Below are 18,949 nucleotides of genomic sequence, written 5' to 3'. Positions count from 1 at the left end.
TAAATTAAAGTAAATGGTGTAACAAGTAAAAATGAAAACTCCAGAATTATGTTTTTTTAGCCGCTGCAACATTGCACTAAAGGCAATAACGGGGATCCAAACATCGTATCTACAACAAAATGGTATCAATGAAAACGCTCAGAGCACAAAAAATAAGACCTCACCCAGTCCCAGGTCCCAAAAAATGGAGACACTAGAGGTTTCGAAAAATTTCGCCATTGTTTTTTTTAGCTTTGGATTTTTTTTTTCACCACATAAATAAAAACGAACCCATAGATGTTTGGTATCTGCAAACTCGTAAAGACTTGGAGAATCATAATGGGTTAAATAGGCTGTTAACCAAGTGTAATTGATGTGTCATATTATTTTGCTTTTTTCGGTTTTTAACATTATTAGTCTACAAACATATATGGTATAGTCAGGATCGGACTGGCCCTCCGGGAGATTGGAGAATCCTCCGGTGGGCCTGCCCCCCAGAGGTCCCTCCCCCTCCTGCTCTGTCCTGTATTTTAGTGCATTATGATTGCATGCACCCAGCAGTGAGTGGGTTATTCCATACCCAGTGCTGGCCACCTGCACTGCTCAGTAACAAGTGATGTGAGGTGAGAGCTTTCTCATCACCTGCTGCGGCTTCTACTGATGTTGTGGTGCCGCTCTCTCAGCTGTGCAGTGCTCATGAGATCAATAGAAGCGGCGGCAGCAGGTGATAGAAAGCTCTCACCTTACATCACTTGGTGCTGAGCAGTGCAGGCGGCTAGCACCGGGTACAGAATAACCCGCACAGCGCCACGCACAGCACAGAGCCACAGGCTGTGAGACACTACACACAGAGTATAGAACGAGTTGATTTTTTGAGGGCATGATGTCACCGGAAGGGGCGGGCCTCCATCAGACCAGTGACCTGATAGCAGGAAGCAGCGCTGTGCTGACTGAGGCTGCTGGAGCCCTGTGAGTAGAGGACTGAGGAGGCTGCACTATGGAACTGTGTGAGGAGAGGAATGAGGGTCTGCACAATGGACCCTTGCACAGATGAATGAATGAAGACCAAGGATTCAGTGTGAGTGGTCAGAGGATGTATTTATTTGATGTAACTTGAAAGGGGCTGTGTGGAGAAGTAGGGATGATGAGGGGCTGTGTGGAGAAGGAGAGATGATGAGGGGCAGTGTGGAGAAGGAGAGATGATGAGGAGCTGTGTGGAGAAGGAGGGATGATGAGGGGCTGTGTGAAGAAGGAGGGATGATGAGGGGCCTGTGTGGAGAAGGAGGGATGATGAGGGGGCTGTGTGGAGAAGGAGGAATGATGAGGGGACTGTGTGGAGAAGGAGGGATGATGAGGGACTGTGTGGAGAAGGAGTGATGATGAGAGGCTGTGTGATGAAGGAGGGATGATGAGGGGGCTGTGTGGAGGAGAGATGACGAGGGGGCTATGTGGAGAAGGAGAGATGATGAGGGGCTGTGTGATGAAGGAGGGATGATGAGGGGGCTGCATTGAGAAGGAGGGATGATGAGGGGCAGTGTGGAGAAGGAGAGATGATGAGGGGGCTGTGTGGAGAAGGAGGGATTATGAGGGGCTGTGGAGAAGCAGGGATGATGAGGGGGCTGTGTGGAGAAGGAGTGATGATGAGGGGCTGTGTGATGAAGGAGGGATGATGAGGGGGCTGTGTGGAGGAGAGATGATGAGCTGTGTGAAGAAGGTGGGATAATGAGGGGGCTGTGTGGAGAAGGAGGGATGATGAAGGGGCTGTGTGGAGAAGGAGGCATGATGAGGGGCTGTGTGGAGAAGGAGGGATGATGAGGGGGCAGTTCAGGGGCCTGGCTGGGAACACAGCCTCAGTGACTTGCCATAACCTCGATGAGGTTAGCCAACGCCAGTGACCAGAGGTAAACTTTATACCTCCGATCACAGCTGTGGGCTCGCTTCATTTGACAGCATGTGAACATCAGCTGTCTGACTGGCGGTAATGATTTTACCGCCGATCAGAAGCAGTGTTTGCCGCTCTGTCTTGCATGTGACAGAGTGGTAAACACTGGATGTATGGGCCCCCCATTCAAGTGAATGGGGTCCAGGTACTATTCTGGTACCCGAACCTGGACTCATTTTTAACTGTTCGGCCAGACCCGAACATCTAGGGGTCCGCTCATCTCTAATCCTGTGTCTAGTGTGTGACTGGTGTTTGTATGGCATATGAGTGTGTCATGTGGCTAGCGTGTGACTGATGTGTGTGTCACGTGTATGTATCCTGTGCCTAGCGTGTGACTGGTGTGTATGTGTTGTGTCTATTGTGTGTATGTGGCACATGTCTAAATAATAAAATCTTTCTGTGCTTATAGAATGTCATTGTTCTCGGCAGCACTTGTCTTGTTTACACAAAATTATCTGCTGCCGATAAGGGTGCTTAACTAGATGGAAACTAAGGGAAGACTCTGCAGCTAGTACTCCTTAAGCATGGTGAACCGTTAGAATGATTTTCTCTGGTGGGCCCAAACTACTCCAGTCCGACGCTGGGTATAGTAAATGTAACTTGGTACGATCATGGAAGTGATAAAATAGTTCACAAAGAAGCGTTCCGGTATGCGCAATCTACTGACATGAAAGAGCAGGTGATGTGAGGTATACAGTGGATATATAGAGTCTACGCACCGCTGAGATATGCCAGATTTTGTCATGCAATTATTTATCAGTGGAGCTTTCAGACACATACGTTTAATGACAGCGGCATCTTTTATCCGTGGGTTATTATGGTTAAACACTTAAGGTACCGTCACATTAAGCGACGCTGCAGCGATCTAGACAACGATGCCGATCGCTGCAGCATCGCTGTTTGGTCGCTGGAGAGCTGTCACACAGACAGCTCTCCAGCGACCAACGATCCCGAAGTCCCCGGGTAACCAGGGTAAACAGCGGGTTACTAAGCGCAGGGCCGCGCTTAGTAACCCGATGTTTACCCTGGTTACCATTGTAAAAGTAACACTACATACTTACATTCCTGTCGCGTCCCCGGCCTCAGCTTCCCTGCTCTGTGTAAGCGCGCTTGCCGGAAAGCAGAGTGGTGACGTCACCGCTGTGCTTTGCTTTACGGCCGGCCGGCGCTGACACTGGGGGACGCAGGGAAGCTGACGCTTCCGGCTCACGCTGATTCAGCGATGTCTGCGGGAGATCCAGCGACGAAAAAAAGTCCTGGACTTTCACCAGCAACCAACAATCTCCCAGCAGGGGCCTGATCGTTGGTCGCTGTCACACATAACGATTTCGTTAATGATATCGTTGCTACGTCACAAAAAGCAACGATATCGTTAACGATATCGTTAACGATATCGTTATGTGTGACGGTACCTTTAGGTACTTTACAGGATACTGTGGTGTGATATAAAGTTATCTACTGCACTATTCTAAACCTTTTTGTGAGAAATATACTGATGTACATAATGGCCAGATGGAGGTCAAAAGGACACTATTTTTGGCTTCTGTCTGAGAATTGCTAACTTAAGCGTGTACATTGCATACTTTGCCAACATTAATGCTAAACATGGATGAAAAACATCATGAGAACACAGCCTGATACTGCTCAATGTCTGGTCGCCAGGTACACAAAACTACAGGATATGTATGCATACAGTGTGTCCACTCCTGTGAGTTGGGGAATTGCATGCCTACTGCACTGCAGAGATCATGCAGAATCCCACCGTGGCCACCACATGTGATCATTATTATATCTGAAGGATCACATAGTGTGGTCTCCCCACTTTCAGAAACATGATGTTCCGCACCCCCTGGGGACTCATAAGGTCAGCTGGGCACAGTTTTACACAGACACCTCGACAGTCCCAGGGAGGCACAGGGAATGAGTGGATGTGGCGCATGCAGTCACTGATTTGGAACCGCACTCACTCACAAACCTGACATGTTGAGAGGCTTCTTTCACTAGCACCAGTGAAACAGCCCAGTAGAACTGTCACCAGTTCCTGGTTAGATTTAAGCCTGGCCCATTAACCAGCCATAAACCAGCCCCGGTAGCATGAAAAGTTAAACCTCAAAACGGACATGTAGATTGGTGGATCGAGATAAAAGAGCAGTTCAAGGTTAAATTATATATTTAATCTCCTTAAGTGCACACTGGACAATATTCTGTATACACAATGGTTATACATATACAATGGTCAGATATGCAAATACAATAGAATTAGGACAAAAGATATGAGCAGATAAATCATGGTTTGATGTTAGACTATGTGTGCACTGGGCTGCAGGGGGCATGGGCTTGACCCCTTTTGAGGCTTGTATCCCATGCCAAATAGGATACAAATAATTGACATGAAATTATATCTCCAATATTATTCACAAGTAGGCTATTAGGCTCACCCTTGTGGTGACCTCAAGCAGGTGAAAAAATGCATTATTTAACGCTAAATCTATATAGGAGCTTTATAACTCTGCATAAGGAAGACAGTTCCAGAGCTCCAACCATTATAGAGATATACTTAAAAATAACAATATATCTAATTAGATATAGATATAAGTTTAAGAAATAATGATCATAGAATGTTAGACATAAAAAAAACGCTGTAATATTAGCATGTGAACATTTGTTAAAACACAAATATACACATAAATTATCACTTTCTAATTACTAAAATAATTTTATTGATCAGCTATTAAGCAATATATCCCTTGGGTAGAAAATTAGATATTGTTCAAAACAGTGCTTTTGTTCATCTTGTGAAATCTGGATATTATAATACTGTACTATAATAAATGTTAGTAATAATCTTATCAAATAATTACATCTTTTTTACCATTCAAAAGCACCTTAAGCGACAATCGGCAAAATATAAGACGGATAACAACTATACTACGAGGGCAGCGGAGAGGCCAGAAAACTTTAAAAAGAATCGATACAAAGACATCTTGCCATGTAAGCCATGCACTGTTATTATTCATATTTGGATATTATGTTTGTTTTGTAATCAAATAAAATCAACAAGGGTGAGGAGGGTTAAAAAGTATTCGACAGGCTGAAAAGGAATGTGTTATCAGGAAATTACCTACAATTTAAGCTAGATTTTTATGTTATGTTATGTTTGCTCCTCCATCCGTGAGCAGTATGATGTAGGGCAGAGACCCTAATACAGGTCCTTCTCAAAAAATTAGCATATAGTGTTAAATTTCATTATTTACCATAATGTAATGATTACAATTAAACTTTCATATATTATAGATTCATTATCCACCAACTGAAATTTGTCAGGTCTTTTATTGTTTTAATACTGATGATTTTGGCATACAACTCCTGATAACCCAAAAAACCTGTCTCAATAAATTAGCATATCAAGAAAAGGTTCTCTAAACGACCTATTACCCTAATCTTCTGAATCAACTAATTAACTCTAAACACATGCAAAAGATACCTGAGGCTTTTATAAACTCCCTGCCTGGTTCATTACTCAAAACCCCCATCATGGGTAAGACTAGCGACCTGACAGATGTCAAGAAGGCCATCATTGACACCCTCAAGCAAGAGGGTAAGACCCAGAAAGAAATTTCTCAACAAATAGGCTGTTCCCAGAGTGCTGTATCAAGGCACCTCAATGGTAAGTCTGTTGGAAGGAAACAATGTGGCAGAAAACGCTGTACAACGAGAAGAGGAGACCGGACCCTGAGGAAGATTGTGGAGAAGGACCGATTCTAGACCTTGGGGAACCTGAGGAAGCAGTGGACTGAGTCTGGTGTGGAAACATCCAGAGCCACCGTGCACAGGCGTGTGCAGGAAATGGGCTACAGGTGCCGCATTCCCCAGGTAAAGCCACTTTTGAACCATAAACAGCGGCAGAGGCGCCTGACCTGGGCTACAGAGAAGCAGCACTGGACTGTTGCTAAGTGGTCCCAAGTACTTTTTTCTGATGAAAGCAAATTTTGCATGTCATTCGGAAATCAAGGTGCCAGAGTCTGGAGGAAGACTGGGGAGAAGGAAATGCCAAAATGCCTGAAGTCCAGTGTCAAGTACCCACAGTCAGTGATGGTGTGGGGTGCCATGTCAGCTGCTGGTGTTGGTCCACTGTGTTTCATCAAGGGCAGGGTCAATGCAGCTAGCTATCAGGAGATTTTGGAGCACTTCATGCTTCCATCGGCTGAAATGCTTTATGGAGATGAAGATTTCATTTTTCAGCACGACCTGGCACCTGCTCACAGTGCCAAAACCACTGGTAAATGGTTTACTGACCATGGTATTACTGTGCTCAATTGGCCTGCCAACTCTCCTGACCTGAACCCCATAGAGAATCTGTGGGATATTGTGAAGAGAAAGTTGAGAGACGCAAGACCCAACACTCTGGATGAGCTTAAGGCCGCTATTGAAGCATCCTGGGCCTCCATACAGAGGCGTAGCTAGAGCTTTTGCCGCCCGGGGCTGTTCCCGAGTTTGGCGCCCCCCCCCCTCATCCCCCCGCCCCAGCTCAATACACACAAAGGTTACCAAAAATGGTTTTCCTGTTTTGTAGAACTTAAACTGGGCCTAATGGTGTCACCCCCACATGCCACACCTGTGACTTAATACCACCACACCATGACCAGGCCACATAGTGACCGAATAATACTACATACAAGGGACAAATACCACCGCACCATTTCCAGACCACATATTACCACCACATAGTGACTGAATACTACAATACTGATCAGTAATAAAAAAAAAAACCACAATACTATCACCATAAGTGCCAGTATTCACAGGAGATCTGTACTTAGTATGCAGTGTCTGTGTAGAGGTAATACAGAGATCACTGGTGACATTATACACAGGACCTCTGTATATAGTATACAGTGTATAGTGTCAGTGTATAGGTAACACTGACTCACCAGTGACGTCTCTAGGTGAAGTCCTTCATCTTTCATCCAGCACAGACCGCCATCATTCCTTCCAGCCAGGACTCGTTTCTGCAGGAAATAACACAGTTATCTCGAGCTCCGCTTGCAGAACACATTACTTAATTTTTCACAACTTCTACATTACACCACATGAAGAAAAAAAGGTGATATAGTGTCACTCTGCACAGTAACAGGACCGCCCCCCCATTTAAAACAGTATACTCAAAAAATAAAATAAATACATCACTGCAGTAACAATATCCCTTAATTATCCCCTATGGTAATAATATTCCCCACCCTGGCCCCGTTTATCTCATTCCTGGCTCCAGCCATATGTTGTCGTATCCTGCCCTCATGAGTATCCATTCTACCCCATATGATCTCCCCATCCTGCCCCACCAGCCTCCATCGTATCCGTCCTGCCCCATGATCCAATCCTGCCCCGTGTCTCCAATCATGCCCCGTATCTACATTCTGCCCATGCCTCAAGTCCTGCCCCCAGTGTGTCCAGCATATTACCCCCATGTTGTCCAGCAATCTGCCCCAGTGTGTCCAGCATATTACCCCCATGTTGTCCAGCAGTCTGCCCCAGTGTGTCCAGCATATTACCCCCAGTGTGTCCAGCAATCTGCCCCAGTATGTCCAGCACTGCCCCCAGTGTGTCCAGCATATTACCCCCAGTGTCCAGCAGTCTGCCCCAGTGTGTCCAGTATATTACCCCCAGTGTGTCCAGCAATCTGCCCCAGTGTCCAGCATTGCCCCAGTGTGTCCAGAAGTCTGCCCCAGGGTCTCCAGCATTGCCTCAATGTGTCCAGAAATCTGCCCCAGGGTCTCCAGTATTGCCCCAGTGTGTCCAGCAATCTGCCCCAGGGTCTCCAGTATTGCCCCAGTGTGTCCAGCATTCTGCCCCATAGTCTCCTGTACTGCCCCAGTGTGTCCAGCATTCTGCCCCATGGTCTCCAGTATTGCCCCAGTGTGTCCAGCAATCTGCCCCATGGTCTCCTGTATTGCCCCAGTGTGTCCAGCATTCTGCCCCATGGTCTCCAGTATTGCCCCGGTGTGTCCAGCAATCTGCCCCATGGTCTCCAGTATTGCCCCAGTATGTCCAGAAGTCTGCCCCAGGGTCTCCAGCATTGCCTCAATGTGTCCTGAGATCTGCCCCATGGTCTCCAGTATTCAGTGTGTCCAGCATTCTGCCCCATAGTCTCCTGTACTGCCCCAGTGTGTCCAGCATTCTGCCCCATGGTCTCCAGTATTGCCCCAGTGTGTCCAGCATTCTGCCCCATGGTCTCCAGTATTGCCCCAGTGTGTCCAGCATTCTGCCCCATGGTCTCCTGTATTGCCCCAGTGTGTCCAGCATTCTGCCCCATGGTCTCCAGCATTGCCCCAGCCCCAGACAGTCAGAAATAAAGAAAAAAAAAAAAAAGTAAAATCCTCACCTCTCCCGTTCCCAGCGCAGGTCCGGTGCAGTCAGCGTCTCTCCGGCTCTGCGACGCTCAGGACAGAGAGGCAGAGCGGCGCGCACAGTAGTGACGTCATCGCGCCCTCTGCTCTGAGACGTCGCAGAGTCAGAGGACGCTGAAGCCGCAGGAACCAGGAGAGGTGAGTATTAGAGCGGGGAGGCGGGGGCGGGACCCGGGGGTGGGGGGAGCTGGCCCTGGTCGTGGCGGCGGACGGCGCCGCCCGAAGATTTAAAGGGGCGTCTTTTTTTTTTTTTTTTTTTTTTATCTTCTTCTCCTGCAGCGCCGGCCGCCCCCAGCATTGTGCCGCCTGGGGCGGACCGCCCCCCCCCGCACCCCTCTTCCTACGCCACTGCCTCCATAACATCTCAGCAGTGTCACAGGCTGATTGCCTCCATGCCACGCCGCATTGAAGCAGTCATTTCTGCAAAAGGATTCCCGACCAAGTATTGAGTGCATAACTGAACATTATTATTTGATGGTTTTTTTGTTTGTTATTAAAAAACACTTTTATTTGATTGGATGGGTGAAATATGCTAATTTATTGAGACAGGTTCTTTGGGTTATCAGGAGTTGTATGCCAAAATCATCAGTATTAAAACAATAAAAGACCTGACAAATTTCAGTTGGTGGATAATGAATCTATAATATATGAAAGTTTAATTGTAATCATTACATTATGGTAAATAATGAAATTTAACACTATATGCTAATTTTTTGAGAAGGACCTGTACTAGTGAGTATCACTGGGTTGCTTACTGTTATTTTAATAAAATCATTTTATCTGCAGCAGATCTTTGAATGCTGAGCCCTATATAACCCCGCCCACACCACTGATTGGCTGCTTTCTGGACATGCTCACAGAAAGATGCCAATCAGTGCTGGGGATAGGGTGGAAGGGTGGGCAAACTTATGAATGTGCTTGACTACCTGGCAGCAGGTGTACTAGTCCTCTAATGATGATTTGCTGCTGACAAAAAGTGATTTTATGAAAACAACGTCAAGCAATAAGTGGCACATCTCTGGAATCAAAGTCTCTGTCTCTACAATATCCTGCTCTCAGATTAGGGGGAAAAATGTGGACAGATTCTCTTCAAAGAGGAGCTTTCACAAGCGCTAAATTAATGGAAAGTGCGAGATCTCACAAGAGATAAGGGCCATGGGGGGTTGCAGGATCCCGTTCTGTATGTCTGGATCACAACCTGGAAATTCGGGCCCAACTTTGCTAGAAAGTCGGCCCTTTTGGGGAGACATTAGGGCTGTGTTTCTAAGGTTTTGGCACTGGAATATATTTAGAATGACCAACTTGAGGCTGTCCATTGTTTATTAAATAAAAAGGTCATCCCCAAATTGGTGCTAGGTATTCTATGCTTTATTGAGTTTGAGGGCGAGAGGCTAATAAGCCCAAAGCTGCAGTATGCAAGGCATGATACATGGCTCTGTACTTTACTAGTGTTTCACTAGACTCTACTATTTGCCGGGCAGTTTCACAGTGTTGTACTTGTTACGTGAGCCGCCATTTGTGTTATTGAGGTCCCTAGCACTCTCTGTGCAATCCCTCTCGATTCTGGATGCATAAATGGACACCAAAGGCACAAAAATAACCTGGAAACTCTTAAACCCCCCTAAAGTGCAGTCTTTTCCCACCCTAATGGTATATAACATAACATATCTTTCGTATAGGCGCAAACATGATTAGGGTAAAGTGGAAAAACACAAAAGATGGTGGGTGGACAAAAAATGGGTGGAGCGGAAACTTTTCAGTGGGTTTGTGGTAAAATACAACATACATAAAACAGATGTATTAGAAAATGAGCATGACACTCATACAATATATGTAGCAGCACAACACACAATTTGGTGAGCAGGGAACGTTTTCAGTGTTACTTCATCTTATTTCTCTATGTTACAGTTGACCACAGTCGTGTAGAGCTCTCTCTGATCACATCGGATGAAGACACGGATTACATCAATGCCAGTTTTATTAAGGTAGAGAGTTTAAATAATTCTGGTCTCTGCAAAAAGCATTTAGAATCTGTCACCAGGTTTGTGCTGCCCATCTGAGAGCAACATGATGTAGAGGCAGAGGCTGTGGTTCCTGTGTTACATCATTTCCTAGGCTGCATGCTGCAGTTTTAATAAGATTACTATTTCTCTACTGCAGATCTAGCAGGTCTCTGAATGCTGAGTTCTGTATAATCCCACCCACACCACTAATTCATGTCTTTCTGTGTACACCGTGCATAGACAGAAAGCTGCCAATCAGTTTTGGATGCAGGGTAATGCAGAGCTCATGATTATGGAAAGAGGTTTACTAATGTTAAAAACTCCTGCTAATAATAAAGATAATAAAACAATTTTATCAAAACTACAGCAAGCAGCTCAGTATGTGATACATCGCTGGAATCAAGGTCTCTGTCTCTAGATTTTGCTGCTCTCGGGTAGCAAATACCTTGTGAAATATTAATCAATTAGCTCTAACATATACAATAAATCATCTATAAGCAGAGCCATAGTTAGGCTTTCTATCTCCCATGGCAAAAGTACAGATACGGTAGTTGTGCCAATACCTGTTTATATAAATATGGCTTGTTGGCATCGGCCTCGTCACCCAGTATACCCAACCACAGCCATCACCCAGTACACCCAACCATAGCCATCACCCAGTACACCCAACCATAGCCATCACCCAGTACACCCAACCATAGCCATCACCCAGTACACTCAACCATAGCCATCACCCAGTACACCCAACCATAGCCATCACCCAGTACACCCAACCACAGCCATCACCCAGTACACCCAACCACAGCCATCACCCAGTACACCCAACCATAGCCATCACCCAGTACACCCAACCATAGGCATCACCCAGTACACCCAACTATAGCCATCACTCAGTACACCCAACCATAGCCATCACCCAGTACACCCAACCACAGCCATCACCCAGTACACCCAACCATTTGCCATCACCCAGTACACCCAACCATAGGCATCACCCAGTAAACCAAACTATAGCCATCACCCAGTACACCCAACCATAGCCATCACCCAGTACACCCAACCATAGCCATCACCAGGTACACTCAACCATAACCATCACCCAGTATACCCAACCACAGCCATCACCCAGTACACCCAACCATAGCCATCACCCAGTACACCCAACCATAGCCATCACCCAGTACACCCAACCATAGCCATCACCCAGTACACTCAACCATAGCCATCACCCAGTACACCCAACCATAGCCATCACCCAGTACACCCAACCACAGCCATCACCCAGTACACCCAACCACAGCCATCACCCAGTACACCCAACCATAGCCATCACCCAGTACACCCAACCATAGGCATCACCCAGTACACCCAACTATAGCCATCACTCAGTACACCCAACCATAGCCATCACCCAGTACACCCAACCACAGCCATCACCCAGTACACCCAACCATTTGCCATCACCCAGTACACCCAACCATAGGCATCACCCAGTAAACCAAACTATAGCCATCACCCAGTACACCCAACCATAGCCATCACCCAGTACACCCAACCATAGCCATCACCAGGTACACTCAACCATAACCATCACCCAGTACACCCAACCATAGCCATCACCCAGTACACCCAACCATAGCCATCACCCAGTACACCCAACCATAGCCATCACCCAGTACACCCAACCATAGCCAACACCCAGTACACCCAACCATAGCCATCACCCATAACACCAACCATAGCCATCACCCAGTACACCCAACCATAGCCATCACCCAGTATGCCCAACCATAGCCATCACACAGTACACCCAACCATAGCCATCACCCAGTATGCCCAACCATAGCCATCACCCAGTACACTCAACCATAGCCATCACCCAGTACACCCAACCATAGCCATCGCCCAATACACCCAACCAAAGCCATCACTCAGTACATCCAACCATAGCCATCACCCAGTACACCCAACCATAGCCATCACCCAGTACGACCAACCATAGCCATCACCCAGTACTCCCAACCATAGCCATCACCCAGTACACCCAACCATAGCAATCACCCAGTACACCCAACCATAGCCATGACCCAGTACACCCAACCATAGCCATAACCCAGTACAACCAACCATAGCCATCGCCCAGTACACCCAACCATAGCCATCACCCAGTACACTCAACCATAGCCATCACCCAGTACACCCAACCATAGCTATGTATATATTACATAAATTCATTAATGTTTTATTGATTGTTTCTGAACTAAGAAATCTACAGTATATGTGTCTCCTATCCATGGTTTGTGTGAGACATATGACTGTCTCATCCACCTGTCACTTACATTTTAACTCATGTCTATGTGAAAACTGTGCATCGTAGCCTGCAGTTTTAGGGTATGTGCACACGATGCAGATTTAGTGCAGATTTAGTGCAGAACTGCAGCAGATTTTTCTGCAGCAGAAACGCTGCAGAACTACACTGTGATTTACAGTACAATGTAAATCAATGTGAAAAAAAAGCTGTGCACATGGTGCAGAAAAATCTGCGCAGAAACGCTGCAGATTTCAAAGAAGTGCATGTCACTTATTTTGTGCAGTTCTGCAGCGTTTCTGCACCCCTCCATATAGAAATCCACAGTGGTAAAATCTGCACAAAAACTGCGCAAAAAAAGCATAAAAAACGCACAAAAAATGCACAAAAACGCATAAAAAACGCACCTGCGGATTCTGCCAGGAGATGCAGATTTAGTGCAGAAAATTCTGCACCACATTTCCTACGTGTGCACATAGCATTAGGGTTAATCTGCAGGTTAATAGCATTAGAGAGCTTGCACACCTACAGTACAGACCAAAAGTTTGGACACACCTTCTCATTTAAAGATTTTTCTGTATTTTCATGACTATGAAAATTGTGCATTCACACTGAAGGCATCAAAGCTATGAATTAACATATGTGGAATTATATACTTAACAAAAAAGTGTGAAACAACTGAAATTATGTCTTATATTCTAGGTTCTTCAAAGTAGCTGCTTTGCACACTCTTGGCATTCTCTTGATGAGCTTCAAGAGGCAGTCACCGGGAATGGTCTTCCAACAATCTTGAAGGAGTTCCCAGAGATGCTTAGAACTTTGGCCCTTTTGCCTTCACTCTGCGGTCCAGCTCACCCCAAACCATCTCGATTGGGTTCAGGTCTGGTGACTGGAGGCCAGGTCATCTGGCATAGCACCCCATCACTCTCCTTCTTGGTCAAATAGCCCTTACACAGCCTGGAGGTGTGTTTGGGGTCATTGCCCTGTTGAAAAATAAATGATGGTCCAACTAAACGCAAACCCGATGGAATAGCATGCTGCTGAAATATGCTGTGGTAGCCATGCTGGTTCAGTATGCCTTCAATTTTGAATAAATCCCCAACAGTGTCACCAGCAAAGCACCCCCACACCATCACACCTCCTCCTCCGTGCTTCACGGTGGGAACCAGGCATGTAGAGTCCATCCGTTCACCTTTTCTGCGTCGCACAAAGACACGGTGGTTGGAACCAAAGATCTCAAATTTGGACTCATCAGACCAAAGCACAGATTTCCACTGGTCTAATGTCCATTCCTTGTGTTCTTTAGCCCAAACAAGTCTCTTCTGCTTGTTGCCTGTTCTTAGCAGTGGTTTCCTTGCAGCTATTTTACCATGAAGGCCTGCTGCACAAAGTCTCCTCTTAACAGTTGTTGTAGAGATGTGTCTGCTGCTAGAACTCTGTGTAGCATTGACCTGGCCACTAATCTGAACTGCTGTTAACCTGTGATTTCTAAGGCTGGTGACTCGGATAAACTTATCCTCAGAAGCAGAGGTGACTCTTGGTCTTCCTTTCCTGGGGCAGTCCTCATGTGAGCCAGTTTCTTTGTAGCGCTTGATGGTTTTTGCCACTGCACTTGGGGACACTTTCAAAGTTTTCCTAATTTTTCGGACTGATTGACCTTAATTTCTTAAAGTAATGATGGCCACTTGTTTTTCTTTACTTAGCTGTTTTTTTTCTTGCCACAATACATATTCTAACAGTCTATCCAGTAGGACTATCAGCTGTGTATCCACCAGCCTTCTGCACAACACAACTGATGGCCCCAACCCCATTTATAAGGCAAGAAATTCCACTTTATGAACCTGACAGGGCAAAACTGTGAAGTGAAAAGCCATTCCCGGTGACTACCTCTTGAAGCTCATCAAGAGAATGCCAAGATTGTGCAAAGCAGTCATCAAAGCAAAAGGTGGCTACTTTGAAGAACCTAGAATATAAGACATAATTTCAGTTGTTTCACACTTTTTTGTTAAGTATATAATTCCACATGTGTTAATTCATAGTTTTGATGCCTTCAGTGTGAATGTACAATTTTCATAGTCATGAAAATACAGAAAAATCTTTAAATGAGAAGGTGTGTCCAAACTTTTGGTCTGTACTGTATATAGCTGAAAGTCGGGGGGCTCCCGGGTGGAATAAAGTCAATTTTCTTACAGCTGATGCACTTTCAGTAGAGTGGCCTGGCACCTTCCTAACACTATAAACCTGTACATTAACACTATATCTGCTGGTTAGTATCGTTATCTGACCTGACAGGTTCTCTTTCAACATTACAGCTACAAAAGAAAAATTACAATGTGTTACATTTTATTGAACTAGAACTTAAGATATCTGTTTTATTGCTTGAGTTCTTGATGTCTATTAAATTAAAGGGGTTATCCCACAATTACAACTTAATACCTATAGATGGGACAGAGGATTTGTCACAAATTATTATTGTCATACTGACAGTCTCCTGTTTGAACAGAATGCTGGTCAAGAATGTACATTTCCACCTGATTATTTGTCTATGGCACTTACAGACATAGCCAGTGGCAAAACTAGAGCCCGAAGGACACCCATGTAAAATTTGGACCTGATGTATGGGCCCTTGTGGCATTCTAAATCCTATAAAGACATACATGTCCTACCCACCATAATGTAATAATGTCACCATTCTATACTAATGTCAGCCATCCAGGGAACTTTCCTGATATAATGTCCTCTATCCTGGTCCCCTTCCAGTAATATATGTCCAGCTTCCTGGGCCCCTTCCTGGTATAATGCCCCCATCCCGGGCCCCTTCCTGGTATAATATCCCCCATTCTGGCACAATTTCTCTATTCCCCTTTTTCCATCCTGTAATAACATTCCCCGTTCTGCCACTACTCTTTAGCACATTTAAAAAAACAAACAAACATTCTTCTCACATTCTCCTGTTTCCACGGCATCCTCGTCTTCTTCTGAAACAGGCGCTGGCATTGGTGGTCCCCCATTCCGCATGGACCTGGTCGCGGTTGCACCCTCTGGGTATGCCCCTGGATATAGCCAAGCATTTTGCTCACTGATCTCCATCAGTTACATAGACATTAAAGGCGGACTGCCACTCCATTCACACGGGAACTCTGGACCTCTGTTCTCACAATTAGTAGAGGTTCCAGAGGTGGGAACACCAGTGATCTGGAACTTATGAAATATCTAGTGGATCATTTTAATTATGGGACAATTGTATGAGATAATTGTAATTATTTCCCTCTGTCCTGTTAGCACTTCGATGATAAATCTATCAGATAGCAGCACTCATTGCATAATCAGAACATTTGTTTTGTAATTTCCTTAATGCACATATTATGTGTTAAAGGCTGAGCCCTAGAGACTAACGACTATAGACAACTATTGCTATACTGTACATGTACAGAATATTACAAATAATCAGCTTACAGATGAAGAAATGAGTAAAGGTACCGTCACACTAAGCGACGCTGCAGCGATACCGACAACAATCCGGATCGCTGCAGCGTCGCTGTTTGGTCGCTGGAGAGCTGTCACACAGACAGCTCTCCAGCGACCAATGATGCCGGTAACCAGGGTAAACATCGGGTTACTAAGCGCAGGGCCGCGCTTAGTAACCCGATGTTTACCCTGGTTACCATCGTTAAAGTAGAAAAAACAAACGCTTCATACTTACCTACCGCTGTCTGTCCCCGGCACTCTGCTTCTCTGCTCTGGCTGTGAGCGCCGGGCAGCCGGAAAGCAGAGCGGTGACGTCGCCGCTGTGCTTTCCGGCCGCTGTGCTCACAGTCAGAGCAGAGAAGCAGAGCGCTGAGGACAGACAGCGGTAGGTAAGTATGAAGCGTTTGTTTTTTTACTTTAACGATTGTAACCAGGGTAAACATCGGGTTACTAAGCGCGGCCCTGCGCTTAGTAACCCGATGTTTACCCTGGTTACCAGCGAAGACATCGCTGAATCGGCGTCACACACGCCGATTCAGCGATGTCTGCGGGAGAGCCAGCGACGAAATAAAGTTCTGGCCTTTCTTCCCCGACCAGCGATATCACAGCAGGGGCCTGATCGCTGCTGCCTGTCACACTGGACGATATCGCTAGCCAGGACGCTGCAACGTCACGGATCGCTAGCGATATCGTCTAGTGTGACGGTACCTTAAGGATTCCCACGCGTTTCAATATAGGCATATCATTTGGTGACTTGTCAATTGTTTACATGTGACAAATCCGCAATGAAGTGATGACATTGTAACCATAATCACTTGATAAATCACCTAAATCCAGGTTCTAGGTTTACAGTATATGCCAGACAATCAAGCAACAACAGTGTATACACAACAATTTGCAGATCTTGCTATTTTAAATGTGTGTACCTACAGTGGGGAAAATAAGTATTTGATACACTGCGGATTTTGCAAGTTTTCCCACCTACACAGAATGGAGAGGTCTGTAATTTTTAACATAGGTACACTTCAACTGTGAGAGACAGAATACAGAAAAAAAACAGAAAATCACATTGTATGATTTTTACATAATTCAATTGCATTTTATTGCATAAATAAATATTTGATCATCTACCAACCAGCAAGAATTCTGGCTCTCACAGACCTGTTAGTTTTTCTTTAAGAAGCCCTCCTACTCTGCACTCATTACATGTATAAAAGAAATCTCCTTACACACTCAATTAATCACACTCCAACTTCTCCACCATGGCCAAGACCAAAGAGCTGTCTAAGGACACCGGGGACAAAATTGTAGACCTGCACAAGGGTGGGATGGGCAACAGGACAATAGTTAAGCAGCTTGGTGAGAAGGCAACAAGTGTTAAAACAATTATTAGAAAATGGAAGAAACACAAGATGGCTGTCACTCTTCCTCGGTCTGGGGCTCCATGCAATATGTCGCCTCGTGGGGTAAGGATGATTCTGAGAAAGATAAGGAATCAGCCCAGTAATAAATGGAAGGACCTGGCCAAAGATTGGAAGACAGCTGGGACCACAGTCTCAAACATTACCGTTAGTAATAAACTACACTGTCATGGATTATAATCCTGCAGGGCACACAAGAGCCCTCTGGAATCTTTATCTGTAACATCATTTTCCATAGTCTTGACTATATAATGTATATTTTGTTTATTGCAGGGTGTTTATGGTCCTCGGGCGTATATTGCCACTCAAGGCCCCCTGCCACATACTGTTGTAGATTTCTGGAGAATGATCTGGGAATATAATACTGGGGTAAGTAAAGTAGTGATCTAGAAGCAAAACGTAAGGCTTCATTCAGATGTCAGACAATCACAGACATATTCTACCTGTGGTTTTCATGAAAAGAACGTGTCCATGTTTTTTTTGCAGATTGTTTGTCCATAAAATAAAATCATATATGTAATAAGATGTGTCAAACAGAGTCTGACGTCAAAATTACCCTAAAAACTCTAAAGGTCTGTGAAAAATGGAGAGTACACATTGGCATCCGCGTGCAACCCGTCTACAGTCCATTTTTAACATTTACGGTAAATTGACAGGAGAATCTTTGCAATTTATTTATTTTTACATACGAGAAAAACACTGATGAAACAATAATGGTGAAAATTCACACATTGACCAAACGCTGATAAAACTCGGACACAGAACACTAATGAAAAATTTAATGTGTGTTTAGTTAACAAAAAAAATCACTCACATCTGAACAAGACTAAAATTAACATGAATAGTATCAATGGTAAAGTATACATTACGTGTTCAATAACTGACACTCATAACACCTTACCACATGTGGTAAATTCTGGTAAATGACCAATATACACAGCCATATTAACCAAACTCACTCGTGGATAGCCTGACTGGATAATTGTAGGCCTTTATGTCTAAGCTCTTAACAAAGACAACGCCTTTCATTGAAAAGAGAAGCCTAGGAGAAAAAGTACATTTCCTGCAAGTTTGGAGGGTACTATCTTTCCTGGTGGCGACCGCCAGCCGTCGAAGTGAGGCCACGCAATGCTCCTTGGGAAAACAAAGATGCAAATTAGAAAGCTATCAGTCGTGTGCCACTTATTGGAAGTATCCACAGTATAAATTAATTTCCTTTGTTTAACGAATCTTGCCACTTGATTTAGGATTAGTGATGAGCGAGCACGCTTGTGTGCTAATAGAATATTTTTCACCTGTTTGAATACTATGTTAGAGTCGCCGTTGCTGCATATCACATGGCAAACAGGCAATCCCAGCATGTGTTACAGGGACTGTAACCACTGCTCAAAAATATACCTGCTGCAACCGCTGACAAGAATTAG

The 18,949-nt window shown here is 45.1% G+C and overlaps 1 protein-coding gene across 2 annotated transcripts in view; it reads left to right on the top strand.

Moving 5' to 3' along the window:
* Positions 1–18,949, top strand: part of PTPN22 (protein tyrosine phosphatase non-receptor type 22) — a 156,893-nt gene that overhangs the window by 67,953 nt on the left and 69,991 nt on the right. For both annotated transcript variants that reach the window (XM_069761768.1, XM_069761769.1), the window contains exons 2-4: positions 4,804–4,912; positions 10,234–10,310; positions 17,799–17,894. In XM_069761768.1, the coding sequence (XP_069617869.1) occupies positions 4,804–4,912; positions 10,234–10,310; positions 17,799–17,894 (282 nt within the window). The remainder of the gene's footprint in view (positions 1–4,803; positions 4,913–10,233; positions 10,311–17,798; positions 17,895–18,949) is intronic.

The sequence above is a fragment of the Ranitomeya imitator genome, chromosome 3 (genome assembly GCF_032444005.1).
Source record: "Ranitomeya imitator isolate aRanImi1 chromosome 3, aRanImi1.pri, whole genome shotgun sequence".
Lineage (NCBI taxonomy): Eukaryota > Metazoa > Chordata > Amphibia > Anura > Dendrobatidae > Ranitomeya > Ranitomeya imitator.
Note: the sequence above shows the minus strand (reverse complement) of the source record. Positions and strands in the feature narration are given on the sequence as shown.